This window comes from Labeo rohita, chromosome 25, assembly GCF_022985175.1.
Source record: "Labeo rohita strain BAU-BD-2019 chromosome 25, IGBB_LRoh.1.0, whole genome shotgun sequence".
NCBI classification, from domain to species: Eukaryota; Metazoa; Chordata; class Actinopteri; order Cypriniformes; family Cyprinidae; genus Labeo; species Labeo rohita.
Genome location: NC_066893.1, coordinates 24,459,117 through 24,482,396, shown reverse-complemented (window position 1 = coordinate 24,482,396; position 23,280 = coordinate 24,459,117). Strand labels below are relative to the sequence as shown.

Genomic DNA, 23,280 nt, shown 5'->3' with positions numbered 1-23,280 from the left:
TTAGGTAAGTTGGCATCTTATTTACCTGCAAAAGCCAGTTTGTTTATTATTATTCAGTTAGGACACATTTATTTTTTATTTAACCAAGTCAAGTCACATTTATTTATATAGCGCTTTATGCAAACACTAATTGTTTCAAAGTACAGTAATACAGTAATAATTTAAGAATATAACAGTATTAATGCTGCAAAATTAATCAATCTTCAAAACACTTCAGTTTTAGAAGTGGATTTGCAATTTGCACTTATTTAAGATTAAATGGGATTTTAATTACCTACAAAAGTCAGTTTGTTTATTATTAATCAATCAGGACACATTTATTTTTTTATTAAGCCAAGTCAAGTCACCTTTATTTATATTGAGCTTCATACAAATATAGATTGTTTCAGAGTTTTTTCACAATAATAATTGAGGAAAATTACAGTATTAATGCTGCAAATATCATCAATCTTCAAACAATTTCGGAAGACAGTAGTGTCATTATTTAGCTCAATTCGGTTTGTTTTCATCTGATATTTTATGAATGTTGATTATCTTTTAAAACCCAACTGAGCATTATATAATTATTTAATATTATTATTATGAAAATGTATTTAACCATTCACTCTTTAGTATTAATAAATAACTAATTTGATTTAACATAATATATTTAAAAACATTTTAAATATTTTTTTTATTTTTCTGTTATGATATATAACCAATTTAATGCATAATATTACATTAAATATTATTTAATTTTATTTATAATTTAATATTTGATATTTTGGTGTTTTAATTAGTACTGGGCAATGATTAATCGTGCTTAATCGCATCCAAAATAAAAGTTTTTGTTTACATAATATGTGTGTGTACTGTTTATATTTATTATGTATATATAAATAATACACACACATGCAAGTAAATATTTAAGAAAAATGTTTTGTTTATATGTTAAATATTTATATATAATTATAAATTATATGAATATAAATATACACATGTAAATACGTGTAAATATTTTTAAAATATATACTGTATGTGTGTGTCTTTATATACACATAATAAATATACACGGTACACACACATATATAAACAAAAACTTTTATTTTGGATGCGATTAATTGATTTTAATGTTTTTTTTTCTACATTTGCACTACAGTAAACTCCAGCATTATAACTGATAGTACAAAAGATGGTTAATCCTATTAAACTTGTCAGAGAAATATAAATTGCATACTTTTTTAATAAAAATAACAAAATAAGCCGCGTGTGTGGGGAGTCATTAGCTTAGAAACTAACTATGCTAACATCAGATGCTATCGTGATGAACTACAAGTGTCTGTTGCCCTTGAAATTAAACGATTATGTTCTTCTGGAAACTCACAAGTAATATTTGTTCACCTGTGTGTGTGTGTGTTCTCAGGTGCTTGGTGAATACACTCACCTCCAAGAGTCTGTGGACCAGCACGAGGTCACCCGGCTCCTGGCGAAGCTGCTGGATCAGAGAAGCGTGAGCTCGGAGACGCGAGTCTGGATTCTTTCTGCTCTGACCAAAATCTCTGAGGGCCACACCGACTTGATTCTGGACCTGGCTGAGAGTCTGTCATCCTCCCAGGACACGGTGCTCCGTCAGCAGGCCCAGGAGCTGCGTCTCCTCAGCCAGGACTCACAGCTCCATGAGGGGGTCCTGCCCCATGGAGCACTCTGGGACAGCATGGAGGTAACAGAACTGCTTGCTTGTCCCAATTATTAAAGCTACACTATGTATTCTTAATACGGTGTTGTTACCTGAATGATACACAGGCGTTTTTTCTGTTTAGTGATAGTTGTTCATGAGTCCCTTGTTTGTCCTGAACAGTTAAACTGCCTGATGTTCTTCAGTAAAATCCTTCAGGTTCCACAAATTCTTTGGTTTTTCAGCATTTTTGTGTATTTGAACCCTTTCCAACAATGACTGTGTGATTTTGTGATCCATCTTTTCACACTGAGGACAACTGAAGGACTCATATGCAACTATTACAGAAGGTTCAGATGCTCACTGATGCTTCAGAAGGAAACACAGTGCATTAAGAGCCAGGGGGTGAAAACTTTTGAACAGAATGAAGATGTGTACATTTTTCTTATTTTATATAATTATCTTTTTTCTTTCATTTAGTACTGCCCTTCAGAAGCTACATAATATATTTGCATGTTTCCCAGAAGACAAAATAAGTTAAACTTACCCTGATCTTCAAATTCGAAAGTTTTCACCCCCTGGTTCTAAATGCATTGTTTTTCCTTCTGAAGCATCAGTGAGCATCTGAACCTTCTGTAATAGTTGCATATGAGTCCCTCAGTTGTCCTCAGTGTGAAAAGATGGATCTTAAAATTATACAGACATTGTTGGAAAGGGTTCAAATGCAAAAATGCTGAAAAAAAACAAAGATACTAAATAAAATACTAAATAAAAAATAACATGTATTTTATATGATCCCTCTTATTTTGGTCAAATAATTAACATTTTGCGGGAATCTGCCAGGTGTATGTTAATTTCTGACCTCAGCTGTACCTCTAAGTATGTTTTCACACTAAACAAGCAGATTTAGAGCATTTTAAGTGAACAAAACAGTAAATCGAGCCCATCTTGACATTTGGTGGTAGACATTCAAACATTTTTTGTTTACAATCATGTTTTTGAGAATACAAATACGTAAAAATTCTTCCAAACCACTGTGTAAAAACGCCTGAAAATACTCAAAGATTCCAACTCGTTGCTTTAGTATGTGTATTTTCTTCACAGGTTGATTCTTCTCTGTCATTTCTGGACGGGTTTGTGTCTGAGGCTTTGGCTGCAGGAGCAGCACCATATAAACCCCCTCATCAGAGACAGGAAGAGCTGTGTGAGGACAGAGGTACTGCCATTATTAACCCTCATCAGGATGCTTGCTGCTATTTACACTACAGTAAACCCTATAGTTTATCACATATATATATATATATATATATATCATGTCGTTCCAAACCTGTAAGATCTTCCTTTATCTTCGGTATACAAATGAAGACATTTCTGAGAGCTTTCTGACCCTGCATAGACAGCAACGTAACTGACACGTCCAAGGCCTAGAAAGGTAGTAAGGACATCAATAAAATAGTTCATGTGACATCAGTGATTCGACCTAAATTTTCTGAAGCTACGAGAATACTTTTTGTGCGCAAAGAAAACAAAATAACTTTATTCAACTATTTCTTCTCTTCTGTGTCTTCAATGCACATTCATGAAAGTACCATGATGCAGGGTCAGAAAGCTTTTGGTTTTACAGGTTTGGAACAACATGAATGTGAGTAATGAATGACAGAATTTTATTTTTAGGTGAATAACCTTTTAAATGGATAGTTCACCAAAAATGAATAATTAGTCATTATTTACTCACCCTCATTTCATTCCAAACTTATTGGACTGACCATTTTTTAATTTTTTTTCCAGCATTGAATCTGGAGCCATACAGTTTTTCTCTGCCTGTAAGTTTATCATCCTGTAGCATCACTGACAGACATTCTCCAACACTACTGTCAGTCAGTTCAGAACTCTCGGGAAACAGCACTGAATTCTCTCAGAAGGCAGGGTGAGTATTTGTGTAGCATGTCAAAAGTTTGAAGTCAGTAAGTTTGTTTGAAAGAAATGAATACTTTAAGCATTTGTTCCGTTTAAACCAAAAAAACTGTTCTTTTGAACCTTCTGTTCATTAAAGAATCATGAAAAAAGTAAAATATGAATTAGCACAACTGTTTTCAGCATTGATGAAAATAAGAAATGTTTCTTAAAGGAGAACTCCACTTCCAGAATAACAGTTCGCAAATAATTTACTCACCTCCTTGTCATCCAGGATGTTTATGTCTTTCTTCATTCATAAATAAATTATGTTTTTTGAGGAAAACATTTCAGGATTTTTCTGCATATAATGGGCTTCATTGGTGCCCCAATTTTGAACTTCCAAAATGTAGTTTAAATGCAGCTTCAAATACTTTTTAAGCACAAAAGCTCCTGTAGCACAGGCTCTGGGATGCACGTTCACATACTACTGAATCACATCGAAAGGTCATGTGGAACGTAGGTGGAACCACAGACCAAGTGTTTACAAAGAGAACATGCAAAGACTAAGAAAGTGCACGTAAGTCAAACGCTGTTTCCAAACAAAAAGGTACAACGATATTGGATGATTCTGAAGTTGTAGGAGAAAATAGCATGGAGTTTTTTTTTTTTTTATTTTAAACTCCTCCTGGACCGTTGGTCCAATTTTCTCACACTGACCATGCCACATTAATTTGGCTATTTTTGCTTATAACTTCTGAATGGTTTGGCCAAAAATCACAAAACTGGTCTCTTCAGATTCGGTGCATCATGCTGAATCCAACCATTTTAGGTGTCGGCCATATTGAATTTTGGCCAAAAAATGCTATATTTTACGAACGAATTGATGAATCGTTACGAACCTCAGTATGTGTCTTCGGCACCATGCCCTGACAGTACTCAAAAACCTGGTGGCATAAAGTTATAAAGAAATTTACAAAAAATTCTAATAACTTCTGCTTACGTTGATACCCATTATGCCAAAATTGGGCAAACATCCTGTCCGCCATTTTGATTAATGTTGAAAACCTACTTTTTCGAACTCCTCCTAGACCGTTAGTCTGATTTCCACCAAATTTGATCATCTTCAGTCCTTGCTGACAAAAAGTCGTGGATTTCATGTCGATATACGAAACGGTTTTCGTTCAGCGCATCAACAAATTTGTTGGAAAGATGCCAAACTACATCTGAGGCTGTATCTCTGCAAAGCCGTGACATATTGACGCCAAATTTTATATGTGCCATTGTCACCTCACACTGACAACGCAACATCAATTTGGTAACAGCGCCACCTATTGGTCAGAAGTAATACACCATTCATTAAACATTAACAATAAAATTTCCAAAAATGCTAATAACTTCTGATTGCATTAGCTTATTGTATTGAAACTGGTCTCAAAACATTCATTGGGACATGCTAAGAACATAGATACCAATTATACCACAGTTGGCTGAACTTCTTGTCCAATTTTCACCAAATTTGACTCAAATCATCTTCAGACTGGAGTGACAAAATGTTATGGATTTCGTGTTAATAGATGAAAACATTTTCGTACAGCGCCACTATAAATTTGAGGCATGATGCTAAAATGACTCTGAGGCTGTATCTCTGTAAAGCTTTGACATAATGACACCAAACTTTGTAATGCCATTGTCACCTCACACTGAACACACCACATTGATTTGAAAACAGCACCACCTGTTGGTCAAAAGTGATAGTCCATTAAATCATATTACTAGTGGTCGTTTTTATGATTTTTCACCCATTTTGACTAACACTGTCTTAAAATGGCTTCAGTTACTAATTGCTTTAATTGCTCTGATGCTTGCTGCCTTGTTTGCCTAGTGCTTGGCCCCGCAATTGCTGCTTGCAGCTATATTTCACAATATTCCTGTTTGAACAAATAAATACAGCCTTGTATATTTGTATAATTTCAGCTCCAACACTCTGATTCTTGAGGGTGTAAAGAGAGTTTGGGGAAAAGATGGGTATCTTCCACAAAAAGAAACTACAGCACCTCCGGTGGACGAACCCACCGCTGCTGTCCAGCCCTCCATCCAACAGGAGGCAGCAGAGAGATTAGAGCCACAGCCAGAGCCGTCGACGCAAAACCAGGACAAACAGCAGCTGGCTTCCTCTTTGTTTGTTGGTTTGGGAGCCGGGAGTTCAATGTCTCTAGTGAGAAAACAATTTTATAATGTATTTGGTATTTGAGTTATAGTGCGTTTATCTTGGCGTTTATTGATGGCATTAAATATCCACCTACTTTTGTAGTGTAAATACCAATTGTTCTGTTTCCTCTCAGCTGGGAAAACCCGAAGCCCCGCCCCCTCGCTTTAGAAAAAAGCCCCGCCCACATGAGTCATCATCGTCGTCGTCATCAGGCACCAGCGAGAGGTCTTCCGACTCCTCCTCCTCTCGCTCCTCGCGTAGCACGACCGACAGCTTCCTGTACGGCAGTTTGCTGGAGGAGGAGCCAGCTACATCCATATCTGCTTTAGGCCACACCCCCAAATCCACCACAGCCAATGGCCTGGTTGAAAACAAAGACACTAAAGAAGACAGACGTCCCAACACGTCTCAGATACTAGGTGGTGATATGGTTATAGTGCGGCCCAACACGATCCAGGACAAACATCCTCCTGCCGTGTCTTCAGATCTGACCGCGCTGTTACCCGCTGACCTCAAGGACCTACCTCACTCTGACGTCATCAGCCTGACCTCTGACCCCAGCCTGTCTCTGTCCTCCTGCCGTGTGTTCAGAGATGAAGCTTTGCTGCTTGTGATTTTCATATCCAGCTGCACGGAAACTGTGATTAAAGATGTTGCGGTGCAGCTGACCTGTGAGGGGCTGGAGGTGTGTAATGGGTCAGAAAGAATTTTAATAATATTATGCAGTATTATAAAATGTGACCTCTTCTGTCTTAGACGGCGAGTTTAAGAGGGAACGTCATGGACTGTCTGGAGGGCAGGAGTACGTCTGTGTGTCATTATGCTCTGCTGATGGATGACCCTCACACTAACGTGTCCTTTACCGGGACTGTGTCTTATCAAACACAACCAGGACACACAAACACACTCCCTTTCTCTGGGACACTGTCCACAGCAGATTTCATCAGGTAATGTGTGTCTGAAACTGCATCAACTTTCAGTAGTTTTCTTATTTATTAATAAACAATAAAGACATAGTGTTTATTTTGTATAAAATAAGTAAGAATTTACTGAGAATTATTTATATATATATATATGCTTTTATTTTTATTTATTTTTTTAATTAATTGTACAGAATTGTTGTTTTTTTCTAAAACAGAATTCAGCGAAATAATCTTTGTGTAACCTGCTAAATAACCATACTTAGAAATAAAATGATTAAATACATAACAATAATAAATAATTTATTTTTTACATTTTAGTTAAAGCCTTTGTAATTTTGTGGTGTTTTTTGTGATTTAAATTAGTTTTAGGTCTTTTTAAAAATGTCTATAGAATTATTTCAGCTTTATTTATTTTATGACGTCAAGTTAAAGTAAATGAAAATGAGAAATTTTGCCATGGCTACTAGCTGAAATAAAATAAATTCACATTTGAAATTTTTTTATTTTATTTTTAGTTTATTTCAGTTTTCTTTTTTTTATTTAACGTAAAGTTCTTTTTTTTCTTCTTTTTTTGTAGTTATGGTCTTAGTTAACTGTACATTTTTTGTAAAATTATTTTTAGTTTTTTTTTTTTTTTTTTCAAATGCCTATATATCAAGTTAAAGTAAATGAAAAGGAGAAATTTGCTTTGCTTTGGCTACTATCTGAAATAAAATACATTTACGTTTTAAAAATTTAATTTGATTTAAAATATTTAATTTTATTTGTCTTTTATTTTATTTCAAGTAAAGTTTTTTGTTTTTTTGTTTTTTGGTATTTTTAGTCTTGTTAACTACAATTTTTTTGTAATTTAATTTAGGGTTTTTTTTGTCTATAGAATTATTAATTTCAGTTTTAGTTATTTCAAGTTAAAGTAAATAAAAATGAGAGATTTTGCCTTGGTTACCAGCTGAACTAAATTAAATTTACATTTAAAAAAAATAATTTTATTTAAAATATTTAATTTTATTTCAGTTATCTTTTTTTCAAATAAAGATTTTTTTTTTTTTTTTTTTTTTTTTTTAGTTTTAGTTTTAGTTAACTATATTTTTTGTCATTTAAATTAGTTTTAAGTTTTTTTAAATTAAATTAAAACTTAATTTTTAAATTAAGTTTTTTTTTTAAATGTCTGTAGAATTATTCATTTCAGTTTAAGTTATTTTATGACATCAAGAGAAATTTTGCCTTGTCTACTAGCTGAAATAAAATAAATTTATGTTTTAAAATTTTATTTTTATTTAAAATAAAAGTATATTTGAAGTATATTTTAGTTAAACTTCACATAAAAAAATAAAATGAAAGGGTTTTTTTTTTTCATTTTTTGTTATTTTAGTCTTAGTTAACTACTTTTTTTTTGTAAGTTATATTAATTTTAATTATTATAAACGTCCATAGAGTTATTAATTTTAGTTTTAGTTATTTAATGATGACAAGTTGCAGTACATAAAAAAGAGAAATTTTCCCTTGGCTATTAGCTGAAATAAAATAAATTTACATTTTAAAATGTTAATTGTATGTTAAAAAAATGACATTTTATTTCAGTTATCTTTTTTTTTTTTTTGTAGTTTTAGAGACAATTTTCTTATATCTTTGTTTGGTTGCTTCATATAAAGAATATTTCACATATTTTGAGAAAAAAAAAGATCCTAAATCTTTTGAAGGTTGAATGTGGAAAAGACGTTCAGAACAGATTCCAATTTGTAGTTTCTAATTAAGTTTTTTTTTTTTTTGGTCTCCCAACTGAATATAAAATGAAACTGAAATACAAATAACAACAAATCACTACAAAGCATTTCACTTAGTTTGGAGCTCTTTGATGTAATGAGACTTATTTTATTAAACTCGTTTCTCTCTGTCACTCACAGGCCTTTGGTTGTAACCACAGAGGAATATGGGAAACTCTGGCTTTCTCTCTCTCATGATGTCAAACAGAATCTGAAACTGCTCACAGATGCTGGTGACCCACTCAGAACCACCCTGAACGCTCTCAGAGACGCCCTACAGCTACATATAGTGGACATCATCGGTAAAAAAAGAAAAAAAATCACAGTTCGCTTACTCTGATGTGATTTGCATTCATTTTACCACCTTTGGCAGTCCATTTCAAACATACACCATAACTGACTATAATTTACACACTATTTGGGAAAGCATCCTATCAGTTATGTGTTGATTTTTTTTTCAGGCTCGGAGGGAATCGTAGCATGTCGGCTGCTTAGTGGCGCCCCCTGTCTTCTGCACTGCAGAGTGAACGGCACTGCTCTAGCCATGTGGCTGCGCTCTCCTCATCCTGCTCTCCCAGACTGCATCCTGTACCACTGCCAGAGAGCGCTCGCGCAACACTGAAGACCCACAAACCCCCAGCTGAAACCTCCAGGGAAGCTCTATGACAAAATGATTTAATGCAATGACTGTTTAAAAGCAATACGTGTGTATTGCTTGTCTTATGCCCTGACTAATAGTTTTAATGATATATATTTTTTGTACACAGTTACTGAGCTGCATTGTGTCACACCTCTACATACAGTAAAAAGTATTTATTGATTTTAAACACTTGTGGTTTGATCTCTTCTGGTAGGTACAGTATATTCATGTTTATTTGCAGAGAAAAAAAGAAATATGGCTTTAGCGCTTCAAAATGTAATTTTATTCGCTGCAATTATTAGTACAAGCATAAAACAGTAGTTTTCCATGGCGATCAATTATTTATTTTCATAATAATAGAAATATTTCAAGTGTCTATTCAATTTTATTTCTAGTATTAATTCTATTAAATATTTTCCTACTATTTAATAGAAAATTCTCAGTTATGTAATACAATCAACCTCAAACCGTAGACTACTGTAGATTATGTTTATGAAAAAATATGAAATGAAAACAGACCCTGTTTACTTTTTGTAAAGTGTTCCTTTTCATATTTTAAATGATTACCTGCACATTATTCCAAAGAAAATGTTTGTCTTCATAATCTTTCATAAAAATATAACAACTTGCTTCACTTCTGATGCAACATGCTATTTTGACATCTCAAAGACCTTATTTTTCAGCACCTCCCTCCATTCTGGTCTCTAGCATTTACTTGTCACAATACAGTCAATTCCAGTAAATAAAATGTTCTTTCATCATTAAATGTAGTTTAAACGCGTCACATTATGGAAGCAAAATGGGTTGCGAATACCATTTTGTGTTACCTTCGTAGTTGGTTATTTTGGATGCAGCACAACAGCAAACTTTAGAAGTGCGATAGATGAGTACACGTGCCAAAACAGTTTTTTGTTGTTTTTTATTGTCATTGCCATTATTTATGTCAGCATAAACTACAAACGTAGAACACTTTAAAAGTGCACCAAGTCATGATATGTCTATGTTTTGGTCAAGGATGTCTGTATGGTGTTAGCACAGGCTGACTGGTGCAGTGTTGAGTTTAAGGTAAGTTCATCTTAAATTTGTGTTTATTAAGGGAAAAAATTAGGTGAAAGAAAATTAATTAGCACACCTTTAAACGTTTTCATTCCTGTTTTTTTCTTAGGTTGTTTGCGTGTGGTGTTCAGGTGTGGTTGTCTGTCGTTTCTCCACTGATATTCTGAGCTCGTGGGATGAATTGCATGGCCAGGCAGTCGGGATCCTCTTCCACGGGCTGCATGGAGAGGTTGTTGGTCTGTTTGATGGTGCTGACGGTGCAGCCGTGACGCGGACGAACTGTGAACCTTGACAGCATGGTCACCAGAATGGCCTTCGTCATCACTATAGCGATGTGCTTCCCGACGCAGGCCCGGGGACCGCAGCCGAACGGCTGGAAGAAACGACTGGGAACCTGAGAGAGAAGCGGACGCCATTGCGCTTACAATATTACAGGGGTAAAGTGATGGTAATACCATGGTATTTATTTCAAAGATTGTTATGGTATTTACATAGTACTCTGAGGTAGCATGGTGTATTTCCAGGAAATGAGCATCGTATATGATGCTATATTCGTATTCAGTGTCATTTACGTGACACCACAAGGTATATGGTACAAAGAAATACTATGTTATCACCATGGTATGTCAAAAAAAGGTGATGTTGAAATAGCATATATACAAAAACACCAGACCATGTGCAAAAAAACAAAGTAAGACCACAGTACTTTTTTCTTATTTGCATCAAGAAAACGCAAATTTTCTAGTTTAACGGGGCAGTATTGATTATTCAGTTATTGGGGAGATGTATAAAATATTTGGATTTTTATAAAAGAATATGAATACTTGAGATCAAATCTACAAATGCACCGATTTATGAGTCTTACAAGTTTTTATTGAATTATTTAAACTTATATGTCTGATTGTCCCAGTATTTACAGTGTTCTCAAAAAAGTTCTCAAAATCGAATTAATTGGGTCTTTCAAAAATATGGTATTAGAAGTCCTAGTACCATGTCCAAAAACACTGTAATACCACACTACTTTTTTTGGAAGTGTGAGAATTCACTAGTATTTATTCTTTCCATCCAGGAAATGCTAATTTTTTAGTTAATGATTCAATATTGACTATTCAGTTATTGGAAATATGTATAAAATATTTGGATATTTGTAAAAGAATATGAACAACTGGTATAAACTCTACAAATGTACCAATTTGTGAGTCATACTTAAGAAAAAACCCCTTGCATCCAGGTTTGTATGGTTTTAACTGATCTTATACGTCTGAATGTCCCAGGATTTACAGTGTTTTTAAAGTTGAATTAATTGGGTGTTGAAAAAATCTGGTATTAGAAGTCCAGATAACATGTCCAAAAACACTGTAATATCACACTACTTGTTTTTTGTTTGTTTTTTTGGAAGTGTGAGAATTCACTAATATTTATTCTTTCCATCCAGACAATGCTAATTTTTAGTTTAATGAGTCAATATTGACTATTCAGGTATTGGAAATATATATAAAATATCTGGATATTTGTTAAAGAATATGGACAGTTGGTATAAACTCTACAAATGTACCAATTTGTGAGTCATACTTAAGAAAAAACCCTTTGCATCCAGGTTTGTATGGTTTTAACTGATCTTATACGTCTGAATGTCCCAGGATTTACAGTGTTTTTAAAGTCGAATTAATTGGGTGTTTAAAAAATCTGGTATTAGAAGTCCAGATAACATGTCCAAAACCATTGTAATACCACAATACTTTGTTGGTAGTGTGAGAATTTACTCATATTTCCTCTTTTTATCCAGAAAATGCAAATTTTCTAGTTTAACAGGTCAGTGTTCATTATTTAGTTATTGGAAATCTATGTAACATATTTGGATGTTTGTAAAAGAATATGAATAATTAGTATAAAATCTACAAATGCACCAATTTATGAGTCTTAAAGGTTTGTATTGCATTATTTAAATGTATACATCTGATTGTCCCAGTATTTACAGTGTTCTTGAAAGTTCCCCAAGTCAGATTAATTGGGTTTTTCCAAAAAAAATTTGGTATTAGAAGTCTTAGTACCATGTCCAAAAACACTGTAATACCACACTACTTTTTTTTTTTTTTTTTTTTTTTTGGAAGTGTGAGAATTCACTAATATTTATTCTTTCCATCCAGACAATGCTAATTTTTAGTTTAATGAGTCAATATTGACTATTCAGGTATTGGAAATATATATAAAATATCTGGATATTTGTTAAAGAATATGGACAGTTGGTATAAACTCTACAAATGTACCAATTTGTGACTCCTATTTAAGAAAAAGGAAGTGTGAGAATTCACGCATATTTCCTCTTTTTATCCAGAAAAGGCAAATTTTCTAGTTTAACAGGTCAGTGTTGATTATTTAGTTATTGGAAATGTATGTTACATATTTGGATGTTTGTAAAAGAATGTGAAAAATTAGTATAAAATCTACAAATGCACCAATTTATGAGTCTTACAGGTTTGTATTGAATTATTTAAACCTAAATGTCTGATTGACCCAGTATTTACGGTGTTTTTTAAGTTCTTCAAGTTTGTTCAAGTTCTTCAAGAAGTCCCAGTACCATGTCCAAATACACTGTAATACCACACTACTGTTTTTTGGAAGTGTGAGAATTCACTAATATTTCTTCTTTCCATCCAGACAGTGCTAATTTTCTAGTTTACCGGATCAATATTGATTATTCAGTTATTGGGAAGATGTGTAAAATATTTGGATATTTGTAAAAGAATATGAACAACTGGTATAAAATCTACAAATGTACCAATTTATCATATGTAAGCCATATTTAAGAAAAAAACCTATACATCCAGGTTTGTATATTTTGATCTTGTCCCAGTACTTATGCTGTTTTCAAAGTTTTCCAAGTTGAATTAATTGGATGTTTCAAAAAAATGGTATTAGCAGACATGGGATCTTACATGTCTGCTTGTCCCAGTACTTACGGTGTTCTCAAAGTTCTCCAAGTTGAACTCATTGGGTTTTTTGAAGAACTCTGACTTGTGCATGCGTCCGATGTTTAGGATGAGGTTAGTCCCCTTCGCCACTCGGTAGCCTTCGATGTAGTCGTCCTCCAGAGCCCGTCTCATGATAAAGTCCACCACTGGATGAAACCTCAGGGACTCTTTGATAAAACGCTCTAGAACGGGCAGGTTCTGCAGATCGGCCGACTCTACATCCCGCTCACCTGAGAGGACAAGAGAGACATCTTTTAGCATGCAGAAGGTAATGGGAAATTGATTTAAAACCAGTCTCTGATCATTTCTAGCCAGTCCTTTATGGTCACTGGCTGGACTACTAGTTGTTGGAGCCAAGACTGACCTGGTAGACCATCTTGGTCATGACTGATTAGAGCTGGTAGGCCACCTTAACAAACTAGCTACCATGTTTCAACCTCCAGGTTGACCACCTTAAAGTTGTCTTGTAAATGTTGAACTATACCTATCTGAGACTGTATCTCCTGTACGATCTGCTCCTCCACAACAGAGTTCTGCTTTAACAGGAGAAGCATGAAGAACAGGCTGATGGAGAGGGTATCTGGAGCGGCGATCACCATCTCCAGCACACACTGCCTCACGTCGTCCGCAGACAGCTCGTCGTGGTTCTGCAATCAGTAAGTTAACGTATTGCTTTAATACAAGAGATGGTACATCAATAGAGTATGTGTTTAACAAACCTGAGCAAATATCAGCTCCGTTGCAAAGTCCATCTCATCCAGCTTCTCCATGTTATTGATAGTTTGTCGCTTTTGCTCCACAAGCTTTCCCATTTCATCCTGCAGCTCTTTTCTGGAAGAAAACACTTCTTAAATGTGATGCATAGAACTTTATATTTATACCACTAAATTAGACTCTACCAATCAAATTAGAGCTCATTTGCATAATCCTTAAAGTTACAGTGGCAAAAACAGCAAAAGGCTTCTACTTCTAAGCCAAAGTAGAGTCAAAAAACCTTGACACCACATTAAAAATAATAAAGATGAGGTAGATGAGGTGGACTCACGCTGCCAGGTGGTATTTTTTGTACACAAAGTTTAGTCTGAAGAAAACATCTGGCTGTATGAGAACCGTCTGCCAGGTACTGAAATACCGGTGGATCTTTACCAGCAAGTCTTTTTCTGCAATAAACAAGCATAACGAAAGATGTTTGCATGCTTACTGTAAAAAAAAAAATCAAATTTACAACTGCCTAAGGTCATTCATGTTGATCAGAAGCAGTGTTGGGGTAACACATTGCAAGTAACATGAGTAACGTAAGCCTTCATCCTGAGGCTTATTAGGAGTTCAAACGTGTAGCGCTGAAACCCTATTGTAATTGTTAGAATGGCCAAGGATTAGCAATCTCCACGTAAAAATGATCGGGAAGACCAAACTAATTTGTAGAGACTTGAAACTTGGAGGATTGGTAGTACTCACACAGTCTACAATGCCACCAAGGCTTGCCCCAATTGGCCTGATGGGGGGCGCTACAGCGATCAGAAGTACGAAATCGCTCATAACTCCAAACCTGTTCGTCGCAGACTCAAGTGTCTTATGTCGTTGGAATCTTTGGCTCCCCCTGGCGAAAAACCTGCTGTTGCAAACTAGCCCTAGGTTTTTCGCCTGATCTGAGCCAAACCAGTGCGGGAAGGTTCTCTGGAGAGTGAATATGAATAATTATCAAAAAAAAAAAAAAGAAGAAGTTGAACTTTCGACTGCCTTTCGGCCTTTACTAAAATGGCTATAAGTTTTGAATGGAATGAGATCTTCACCAAACTCACAACGTGTATATGTAAGAGCTGAATAAGGGCTTACGTGAAAAAAAGTTGTGGATCTTGGCCACTTGGTGGGGCTATAAGAAGGAAAAGTATAAAAACGACCATAACTACACAACTATTTCCTACTATGTCCTATTGAAATGAAAATCGCCAAAGTGCCACAAGTGTCTATAAGGACGTATGTGTATCTCAAAAAACATGGCTGCCATTGGCCGATGAACATTGAGCACCTATTAGACAAGGTTAAGGTTGATTGGAACGATACTTGGTGGGCCTGTTTGATTCACAGCCCTAAAGGTCTGTGAGAAATTTGAAAGATATTGGCCACTGAGTGGTGATATTGCATTTAAGGGTGTAAATGATTGTATATTGCACGCTTTTTCACACATATGCACAATATTTGTATCATACGATAGAACTCCTCATTCTGAACAACTTTGCCTCTAGAGCCACTGCTGTCAATCAAAATATTTGTTAAATGATTGAGAAAATGTAAAAAAAAAAAAAAAAAATACTTTTACGAACTAGTCCTAGTTTTTTTTTTTTCCCACTCAGTCTGGAAAAAAAACACTGCAGTACAATTCTCTGGACTCTCTAGGTCAATAATTATCAAAAAAGGTTGAAATTTACCCTTTGGGAAGCTATGATGTTTAGAAAAGGGGCCTCTCGTAATATACCTAAAAGCCTATAAAGTCTAAACGAAAACTCAAAACTTCACAAAACTTGGTGAGCATGTGCAACAGGTGATTCTAAATAAGCATGCAAAGTTCAGACCACAGCTGATGCTATACCAGTCATAAACATTAAAAACATGGTAAATGACCTGGATTTGCCAAAAATCCTTTTGATTTTTATCATTGATTTAGGTTGTTACAGGCCTTAATAATGTGTTTAAATGCTTTAAAGTGCTTGCATCTATTTTTAATTTCACTTTTGGTGTAAAAGGGCCTTTACAGTTGCTAAAAATATAACTTTTGGCTTATTTGTTATTAAAAACAAACAAGCAAGCTCAGCCCAGGTGACAAAGTAATGTAAACGTAATGTAATGCATTACTTTCAATAAAAGGTAACTAAGTAACACAATTAGTTACTTTTTTATGGAGTGATAATATGGAAATATGTTACTTTTAACTTTTCCCCAAAACTGAAGAAGCACTAAAAATAATGCCTTTTCCTTTGCTCCAAAAGAACCTAAAATGAGACATCAATAACTTTTTTCTGTCTCCAAAAAACCCTATAGCATCTCAAGAACCTCATAGAGCCGAAAATGGTTCTTGAAAAGGCCTTGCTAAACCCAAAGAACTACTTAGGAAACATTTTATGTGTAAGGGTCAGATGTTTAATCAGATATAATCAGATAATCAATAATCAGATGTTTGTATTGCAGGCTGACCATTGAGAGGGATTCTTAGGAAGAGTCTATTGGAAACGTCCACAACGATACATCGTAGAAGATTGAGCACGTCCACGTGTCCTGAGTGGTCTGTGAACTCCTGCAGGACGTCAAGCTGTTTTTTGGTTGCGCTGACACACACATCTACTGACTTCTGGAGACCCGGACCTGTAAGAGCTACACAAACACATAAACAATAAATTCTGATTTAACACTTTCTGATTTAACAAATTCTGATTTTTTAGAGTGAATAACACCCACCTTTGGTGAAATATGTTCTCACTTTCTTCCACAGTGCGATGTTGCTGTTGAAGATGATGCCTTGTTCGAACATGCCGATGCACTCCAGACCTTTTGTACTTCCGAACCTCCCAATGTAATTGTTGCTCTTCAGAACATGATACACGGCAGAGGACCTGAAGCAATTTTACATTTTTTCTCTAAAAATTATGCCCTGAGGTGTTGCATTACTCATTTGATTCAACTTAGTGACACTTACAAACTGTACCAAAAAAAAAATCATGTTTCAGCCTTATAGGGGGCGCTCTTAACCAGCTTTTTGAAAAATGAAAGTATTTTAGCTGCAACAACTATTCAGTAAAATCGATAATAATCCATAATGAAGATAATCAACAACAAATGTCATTATCAGTTAGGCTGGGGTGACGTTGACATTATTCGACATTCGAAGAAATCCAGTAATTTTCTGGGAATTTTCCATAAGGGTGAAAATATATTTGGGGAGAACCTCAATCAATGACGACACTTTAATGTACTGTAGTTTAAAATTTAGAAACTTACATTTCAATTGTTATTTTTACACTTAAAACTATTTTGTTCAGTTTAAAATGTTTTTTTTTTGTTGTTATGCAAATATTTACATTTTAAATTTTGCACGAATGTAAATGTTACTTTTGAATAGAGTTTTTAAACTGAGTTCTGAATATTTTGGAACAAGTGGTTACATTTAAAATGTTTTAGAAAAAAGTTCAGTTAACAATGTTTTTGTGCTAACATTCTGAGAATATCATTGAAGAACGGTAATACTTGAAGAATATTTGTTACTGGAAGAACATTTGTTTGTAACTTTGCATGAACCTTGCCAGAACATTTTAAGAATGTTCCCTTTCACAGTAGGTTTGTGAATGATGTTTATGTTTTTGAGAACTTGCTTGCTAAGTATAAAGGTCTCTTCTCCATTGATCCAAACGCGAGCAATGCTGCCATATTTTTTGTTGTAGTAGTTGCATGCGGTGCCGATCCCCATCCACAGGAACCTGCTGTAGCTCAGAATTGGACCGAGACCCAACCACCAGCCAGGACCTAAAATACGTCACATCACAAGCAGTGACTAATCGGTAGGTTTTTCCCATTGAATCTGATTAGTTTTAACTCACCTGGGACAGCTGATTGGTTCTTCCAGTTCTTGGTTCCAAATATTCTATGTAGCAATATCAGCAGTAATGTTCCTGTCAACACCAGTAATGTTCCCTGCACCGCTGTGGTGATGTTTACCGTGTCCTTGATGACCTGCTCCATTATCAAAATTACCTTAAAGTGTTGGAAGCACCTCTGTAAAAATACAATAGAGTTTGCTGGTTAATAAAGGTAATGATGCAATATTCTTACCTATAAGAGTTTAACTATATTAAACTATTTTTATTGATAGTGAAGAAAATATATTTATAAAATCAATATTTGTCTTCCTTTATCCACCATCTTAGATTCATTTTTTCAACAGAGTGTGTCATGATCCAGACTGGGAATATTCTCTCAGCAAATATGTTGAATGCTTTAGTTTTGACCACTCAAAATATCTATCTATCTATCTATCTATCTATCTATATATATATATATGGAAAGTCCATTTATTTCAGTAATTGAACTCAAATTGTGAAACTCAAAACTTGATGATTTTGGCTCACATTTAACAAAAACCCACCAATTCACATCTCAACAAATTAGAAATTGATCTGACAGTTGTCCAGAAGACAATCATTGACACCCTTCACGAGGGCGGGTAAGCCACAAACATTTATTGCCAAAATAGCTGGCTGTTCACAGAGTGCTGTATCCAAGCATGTTAACAGAAAGTTGAGTGGAAGGAAAAAGTGTGGAAGAAAAAAGATGCACAACCAACCGAGAGAACCGAAGCCTTGAGAGACTTGTCACGCAAAATGGATTCAAGAATTTGGGTGAACTTTACAAGGAATGGACTGAGACTGGGGTCAAGGCATCAAGAGCCACCACACATAAACGTGTCAAGGAATTTGGCTACAGTTGTCATATTCCTCTTGTTAAGCCACTCCTGAACCACAGACAACGTCAGAGGCGTCTTACCTGGTGTCCAGTGTTAAGTTTCCACAGTCTGTGATGATTTGGGGTGCAATGTCATCTGCTGGTGCTGGTCCACTGTGTTTTTTGAAAACCAAAGTCACTACACCTGTTTACCAAGAAATTTTAGAGCACTTCATGCTTCCTTCTGCTGACCAGCTTTTTAAAGATGCTGATTTCATTTTAAAGCAGGATTTGGCACCTGCCCACACTGCCAAAAGCACCAAAAGTTGGTTAAATGACCATGGTGTTTGTGTGCTTGACTGGCCAGCAAACTCACCAGACCTGAACCCCATAGAGAATCTATGGGGTATTGTCAAGAGGAAAATGAGAAACAAGAGACCAAAAAATGCAGATGAGCTGAAGGCTACTGTCAAAGAAACCTGTGAAGAAAGAAAGCTGTGCCACAGACTGATCACCTCTATGCCACGCTGAATTGAGGCAGTAATTATGAATGAATGATCGCATTTATATAGTGCTTTCATTGTGTATTGCTATACACCCAAAGCGCTTTACAATCATATGGGGGGATCTCTCCTCAACCACCACCACTCACCAATTAAAGCAAAAGGAGCCCCTACCAATTATTGAGTACATATACAGTAAATGAACATACTTTCCAGAAGGCCAACAATTCACTAAAAATGTTTTTTATTGGTCTTATGAAGTATACTAATTTAAGATAGTGAATTGGTGGGTTTTGTTGAGGCAAAATTATCACAATTTAAAGAACCAAAGACTTAAACTACTTCAGTCTGTGTGCACTGAATACACAGTTATTATTTAATACGCAAGTTTCACAATTTGAGTTGAATTACTGAAATAAATAAACTTTTCCACGACATTCTAATTTATTGAGATGCACCTGTGTGTGTGTGTGTGTGTGTGTGTATATATATATATATATATATATATATATATATGTATATGTATATACACAGTCATGGCCAAAAATATCAGCACCCTTGCAATTCTGTCAGAAAATGCAACACCTTTCTCAGAAAATTGTTCCAATTGCAAATGTTTTGGTATTCACATGCTTATTGTTTTTGTTTGCACTACAACAACAACATAAATATAACACAAAACATCATCAGATTTTCACACAAGTCCTGAAAGTTGACAAAGAGAACCCAATCGAACAAATGAGACAAACTTTGTCATTTACTTACTGAGAAACATGATCCAGTGTTAAATATTTGCGAGTTGCAAAAGTATGTGAATCTTTGCTTTCAGTATCTGGTGTGACCCCTTTTTGAAGCAATAATCGCAAGTAACGTATTTTGTAACCGCTGATCAGTCCTGCACAACAGCTTGTAGGAATTTTATCCCATTCTTCAGTACAGAAACACTTGAACCCTGTGATATTGGTGGGTTTCCTTCTATGAACTGCTTGCTTCAGGAACATTCCTTGTCTTTCCACAACATTTCAAATGGATTAAGGTCTGGACTTTGACTCAGGCACTCCAAATCATTAAACTTGTTCTTTAACCAATTTTTGGTATAATGATTTGTGTGCTTGTGGTCACTGTCTTGCTGAATGACCCACTTTCTTCTAAGATTCAGTTCTCGGACAGATGTCCTGACATTTTTAATTCAGAATTCATTGTTCCATCAATGATGGCAAGCTATTCTGGCCGAGATGCAGCAATGCAGGCCCAAACCATGATACTACCACCACCATGTTTCACAGATGGAATAAGGTTCTTATGCTGGAATTAAGTGTTTTTCCTTTTTCCAAACATAACACCTCATTTAAAAGTGTTATTTTGGTCTCATCTGTCCATAAAACATTTCTGCAATAGCCCTCTGACTTTTGGAGAGTTGTGGCTTTCTGCTTGCAACTCTGCCATTCATACCATGGTTGTTCATTGTTCTCCTGATGGTGTACTCATGAAAACTAATATTAACCAATGTGAGAAAGGCTTTTATGTGCTTAAAAGTTACCCTGAGGTCCTTTGCAACCTTGCAGACTATTACAGGTATTGCTTTGGAGTGATCTTTGTTAGTCGACCACTTAACTGTGGTCATGAATTTCCTCCATTTGTAAACAGTCTGTCTGACTGAGGATTTGTGGAGTCCACACTCTTTAGAGATGGTTCTGTAACCTTTTCTACCTGGATGAGCAACAGCATCTCTGAGGTTCTCAGAGATATACTTTGTTCATGCCATCATTCACTTCCACAAACATGATCAGACTTTGATAAATTGCTGTTCTTTAATTAAAATAGGGGATACACTGTAAAAAACTGTTGAGTCAACCTAAAATAATTTGTTACTCAGCTGCCTTAAAATTTCAGTTCAAATTTAAGTTCAGTCAACTCAAAAACGTTTAGTCAACTTGAAATGTTAAGTTTTACTAAGTGACAGCTTAGATATTTGAGTTCATTGAATTTAACATTTTAAGGCAGCTGGGTAACAAGCCCAGCTTTTATGTTTAACAATTCAAATTTTTGGTGTAGTCAACTCAAACATCTAAGTTTTTACGTAGTACAACTTAAAGGAGAAGTCCACTTCCAGAACAACAATTTACAAAAAATGTACTCATCCCCTTGTCATCCAAGATGTTCATGTCTTTCTGTCTTCAGTCGTAAAGAAATTATGGTTTTTGAGGAAAACATTTCAGTATTTGTCTCCATATAATGGACTTCAGTGGTGCCCCGATTTTGAACTTCCAAAATGTAGTTTAAAAGTCATGCACAACTCACCACCTGACTTGCTGATTCTTTCCGACATTGGAATAGATATGGTCCATTCTTGACAGCATTGAGATTTCTGCTCTGTTGGCAATGGTTGGCATTTTCCACACGTGCACTAACATGTCTCGTTTGAGTGTGGTCTGCCCGAGGCTTTAGGGATGCTGCAGCAGTCTCCTCTATGTCTAAGTTAATCTTCTGTGTACTCCGGCTCAAAAAGGTAGGGCATGGCAAAAAACTCCATCTCATTTTCTCCTACAACTTCAGAATTGTCCTACATCGTTGTACCTTTTTGTCTGTAAACAGCGCTTGATGTACTTGCACTTCATTAGTCTTCAAAGCACATTTGCTTTGTAAAACACTGGGTCTGTACTGTAGTTCCGCCTACGTTGCACGTGACTTTTCAACATGATTCTGTATTCCATAGCGTCGTGGACACGCATCCCAGAGCTAGTGTTATACAAGCTTTTGTGCTTAAAGTATACAAATTTTAATTTTTCGAAAAAAAATGACTGATCGTTTCGCTAAATAAAACCCTTTTTCCTCGGCTGGGATCGTTTAGAGCCATTTGAAGCTGCATTTAAACTACATTTTAGAAGTTAAAAATCAGGGCACCAGTGAAGTCCATTATGTGAAGAAAAATACTGAAATGTTTTCCTTAAAAACCATAATTTCTTTACGACTGAAGACAGAAAGACATGAACATCTTGGATGACAAGGGGGTGAGTAAATTATTTGTAAATTCTTGTTCTGGAAGTGGGTTTCTCCTTTTAAAGTTGACTAAACTTATTTGAGTTGACTGAACTTAAAATTTTTAAGGCAGGGTAACAATTTATTTTAAGTTGACGCAACAAATTGTGTGTTTTTGTTTTTTACAGTGTACACTGGTACCTGATAGTCATCCTATTGATTGATAACACATCTGAAGAAATGGACTCTTAAAATTAACCACTAATCCTAGAGATTCACATAGTTTTGCAACTTACAAATATTTAACACTGGACCATTTTTCTCAATAAATGAATGACAAATTATGTATTTTCATCTGATTTGTTTGGCTGGGTTCTCTTTGTCAACTTTCAGTACTGAATCTGATTAACTTTTTGGTAATTTATGCAGAGATATAGAAAAATCTAAAGGGTTCACAAAATTTTAGGCAGTACTGTATAATTTTTTAGAGCTTTTTTGGTAACACTTTTCAATACGATTAATATTATTTAACTATTTAGTTAACATGAACTAAGAATAAACAATACTTCTACAGCATTTATTAATCTTAGTCAATGTTAATTTCAACATTTACTAATGCATTATTAAAATCAAAAGTTGTGCTTGTTAACATTAGTTAATGCACTGTGAATTATCATGAATTACTGTATTTTCATAAACTGATATTAGCAAAGATGCATAAATACTGTAATAAATGTATTATTTATTGGTAATTCATATTCATGTAACCTTATTGTAAAGTGATACCACTTTTTTAAGCTCGACATGCTGCATGCTTTTACATTCTGCTAAATAACTTCATAAAAACACTCTTTGTGTCCTTAAATGAGTTTCAGAAAGCTGACAAATTACAGCTCAGGCGATTTGATAATGAATTTGCATCGACTGAATGACCAATGTCCATATAGTAACAGCAAACACACTCACCTCCTTAGATCTGCATCTGTTTCATTTTTAAATGCGCCGTTCAGTAGCTCAGACTTGTCGTTTATGTGCTCCCATCATCCTGAAGATCATTAGCTGGTGTTTTAGCCCAATATATAGTCTTTCCCCTTTTTGAAGTGCTTTAAAATCCCCGGTTGCTAGGATACGCCCTTAATTTTCCTTGTAAAGTGTCATTGAAATCCCAAAGCAGACCAGAATAATGAAACAATGACGGACCAAAGTAGAGCAGGCTTTCATACTTTCCAGAAAGAAACACATAAACTGGTCAATG

General features: G+C 35.1%; 2 protein-coding genes across 5 annotated transcripts in view; one reads left to right on the top strand and one right to left on the bottom strand.

Annotated features, from left to right (window-relative positions):
* The window catches only part of ap4e1 (adaptor related protein complex 4 subunit epsilon 1), a 15,658-nt gene extending 6,414 nt beyond the window's left edge, over window positions 1–9,244 (top strand). For all 3 annotated transcript variants that reach the window (XM_051099105.1, XM_051099104.1, XM_051099103.1), the window contains 8 exons: window positions 1,403–1,699; window positions 2,759–2,870; window positions 3,443–3,581; window positions 5,525–5,765; window positions 5,893–6,444; window positions 6,516–6,706; window positions 8,587–8,747; window positions 8,907–9,244. In XM_051099105.1, the coding sequence (XP_050955062.1) occupies window positions 1,403–1,699; window positions 2,759–2,870; window positions 3,443–3,581; window positions 5,525–5,765; window positions 5,893–6,444; window positions 6,516–6,706; window positions 8,587–8,747; window positions 8,907–9,067 (1,854 nt within the window). In that variant the 3' untranslated portion in view covers window positions 9,068–9,244. The remainder of the gene's footprint in view (window positions 1–1,402; window positions 1,700–2,758; window positions 2,871–3,442; window positions 3,582–5,524; window positions 5,766–5,892; window positions 6,445–6,515; window positions 6,707–8,586; window positions 8,748–8,906) is intronic.
* Window positions 9,245–9,388: 144 nt separating this feature from the next.
* On the bottom strand, window positions 9,389–23,280 carry LOC127156350 (brain aromatase). Of its 2 annotated transcripts, none has more exons than XM_051099131.1 (10): window positions 22,992–23,280; window positions 17,703–17,877; window positions 17,478–17,628; window positions 16,567–16,721; window positions 16,306–16,482; window positions 14,159–14,273; window positions 13,833–13,944; window positions 13,598–13,760; window positions 13,102–13,343; window positions 9,389–10,535 (listed from the first exon to the last, which is right to left on the bottom strand). In XM_051099131.1, the coding sequence occupies exons 2-10, from the start codon at window positions 17,842–17,844 to the stop codon at window positions 10,269–10,271; spliced, it is 1,524 nt and encodes a 507-aa protein (XP_050955088.1). In that variant the 5' UTR covers window positions 17,845–17,877; window positions 22,992–23,280; the 3' UTR covers window positions 9,389–10,268. The 2 variants fall into 2 exon arrangements, with proteins under 2 accessions (XP_050955088.1, XP_050955089.1); XM_051099132.1 differs by lacking the exon at window positions 22,992–23,280 and adding an exon at window positions 19,812–20,029.

Excerpts from the sequence above, each read along its gene's own strand:
- LOC127156350 (XM_051099131.1), bottom strand. The coding sequence starts at position 17,844 with ATGGAGCAGGTCATCAAGGACACGGTAAACATCACCACAGCGGTGCAG. Across the intron at positions 16,483-16,566 it reads GAGAACATATTTCACCAAAG|CTCTTACAGGTCCGGGTCTC; the intron begins GTGGGTGTTATT and ends GTGTTTGTGTAG. Across the intron at positions 14,274-16,305 it reads CCTAAGAATCCCTCTCAATG|AAAAAGACTTGCTGGTAAAG; the intron begins GTCAGCCTGCAA and ends TGTTTATTGCAG.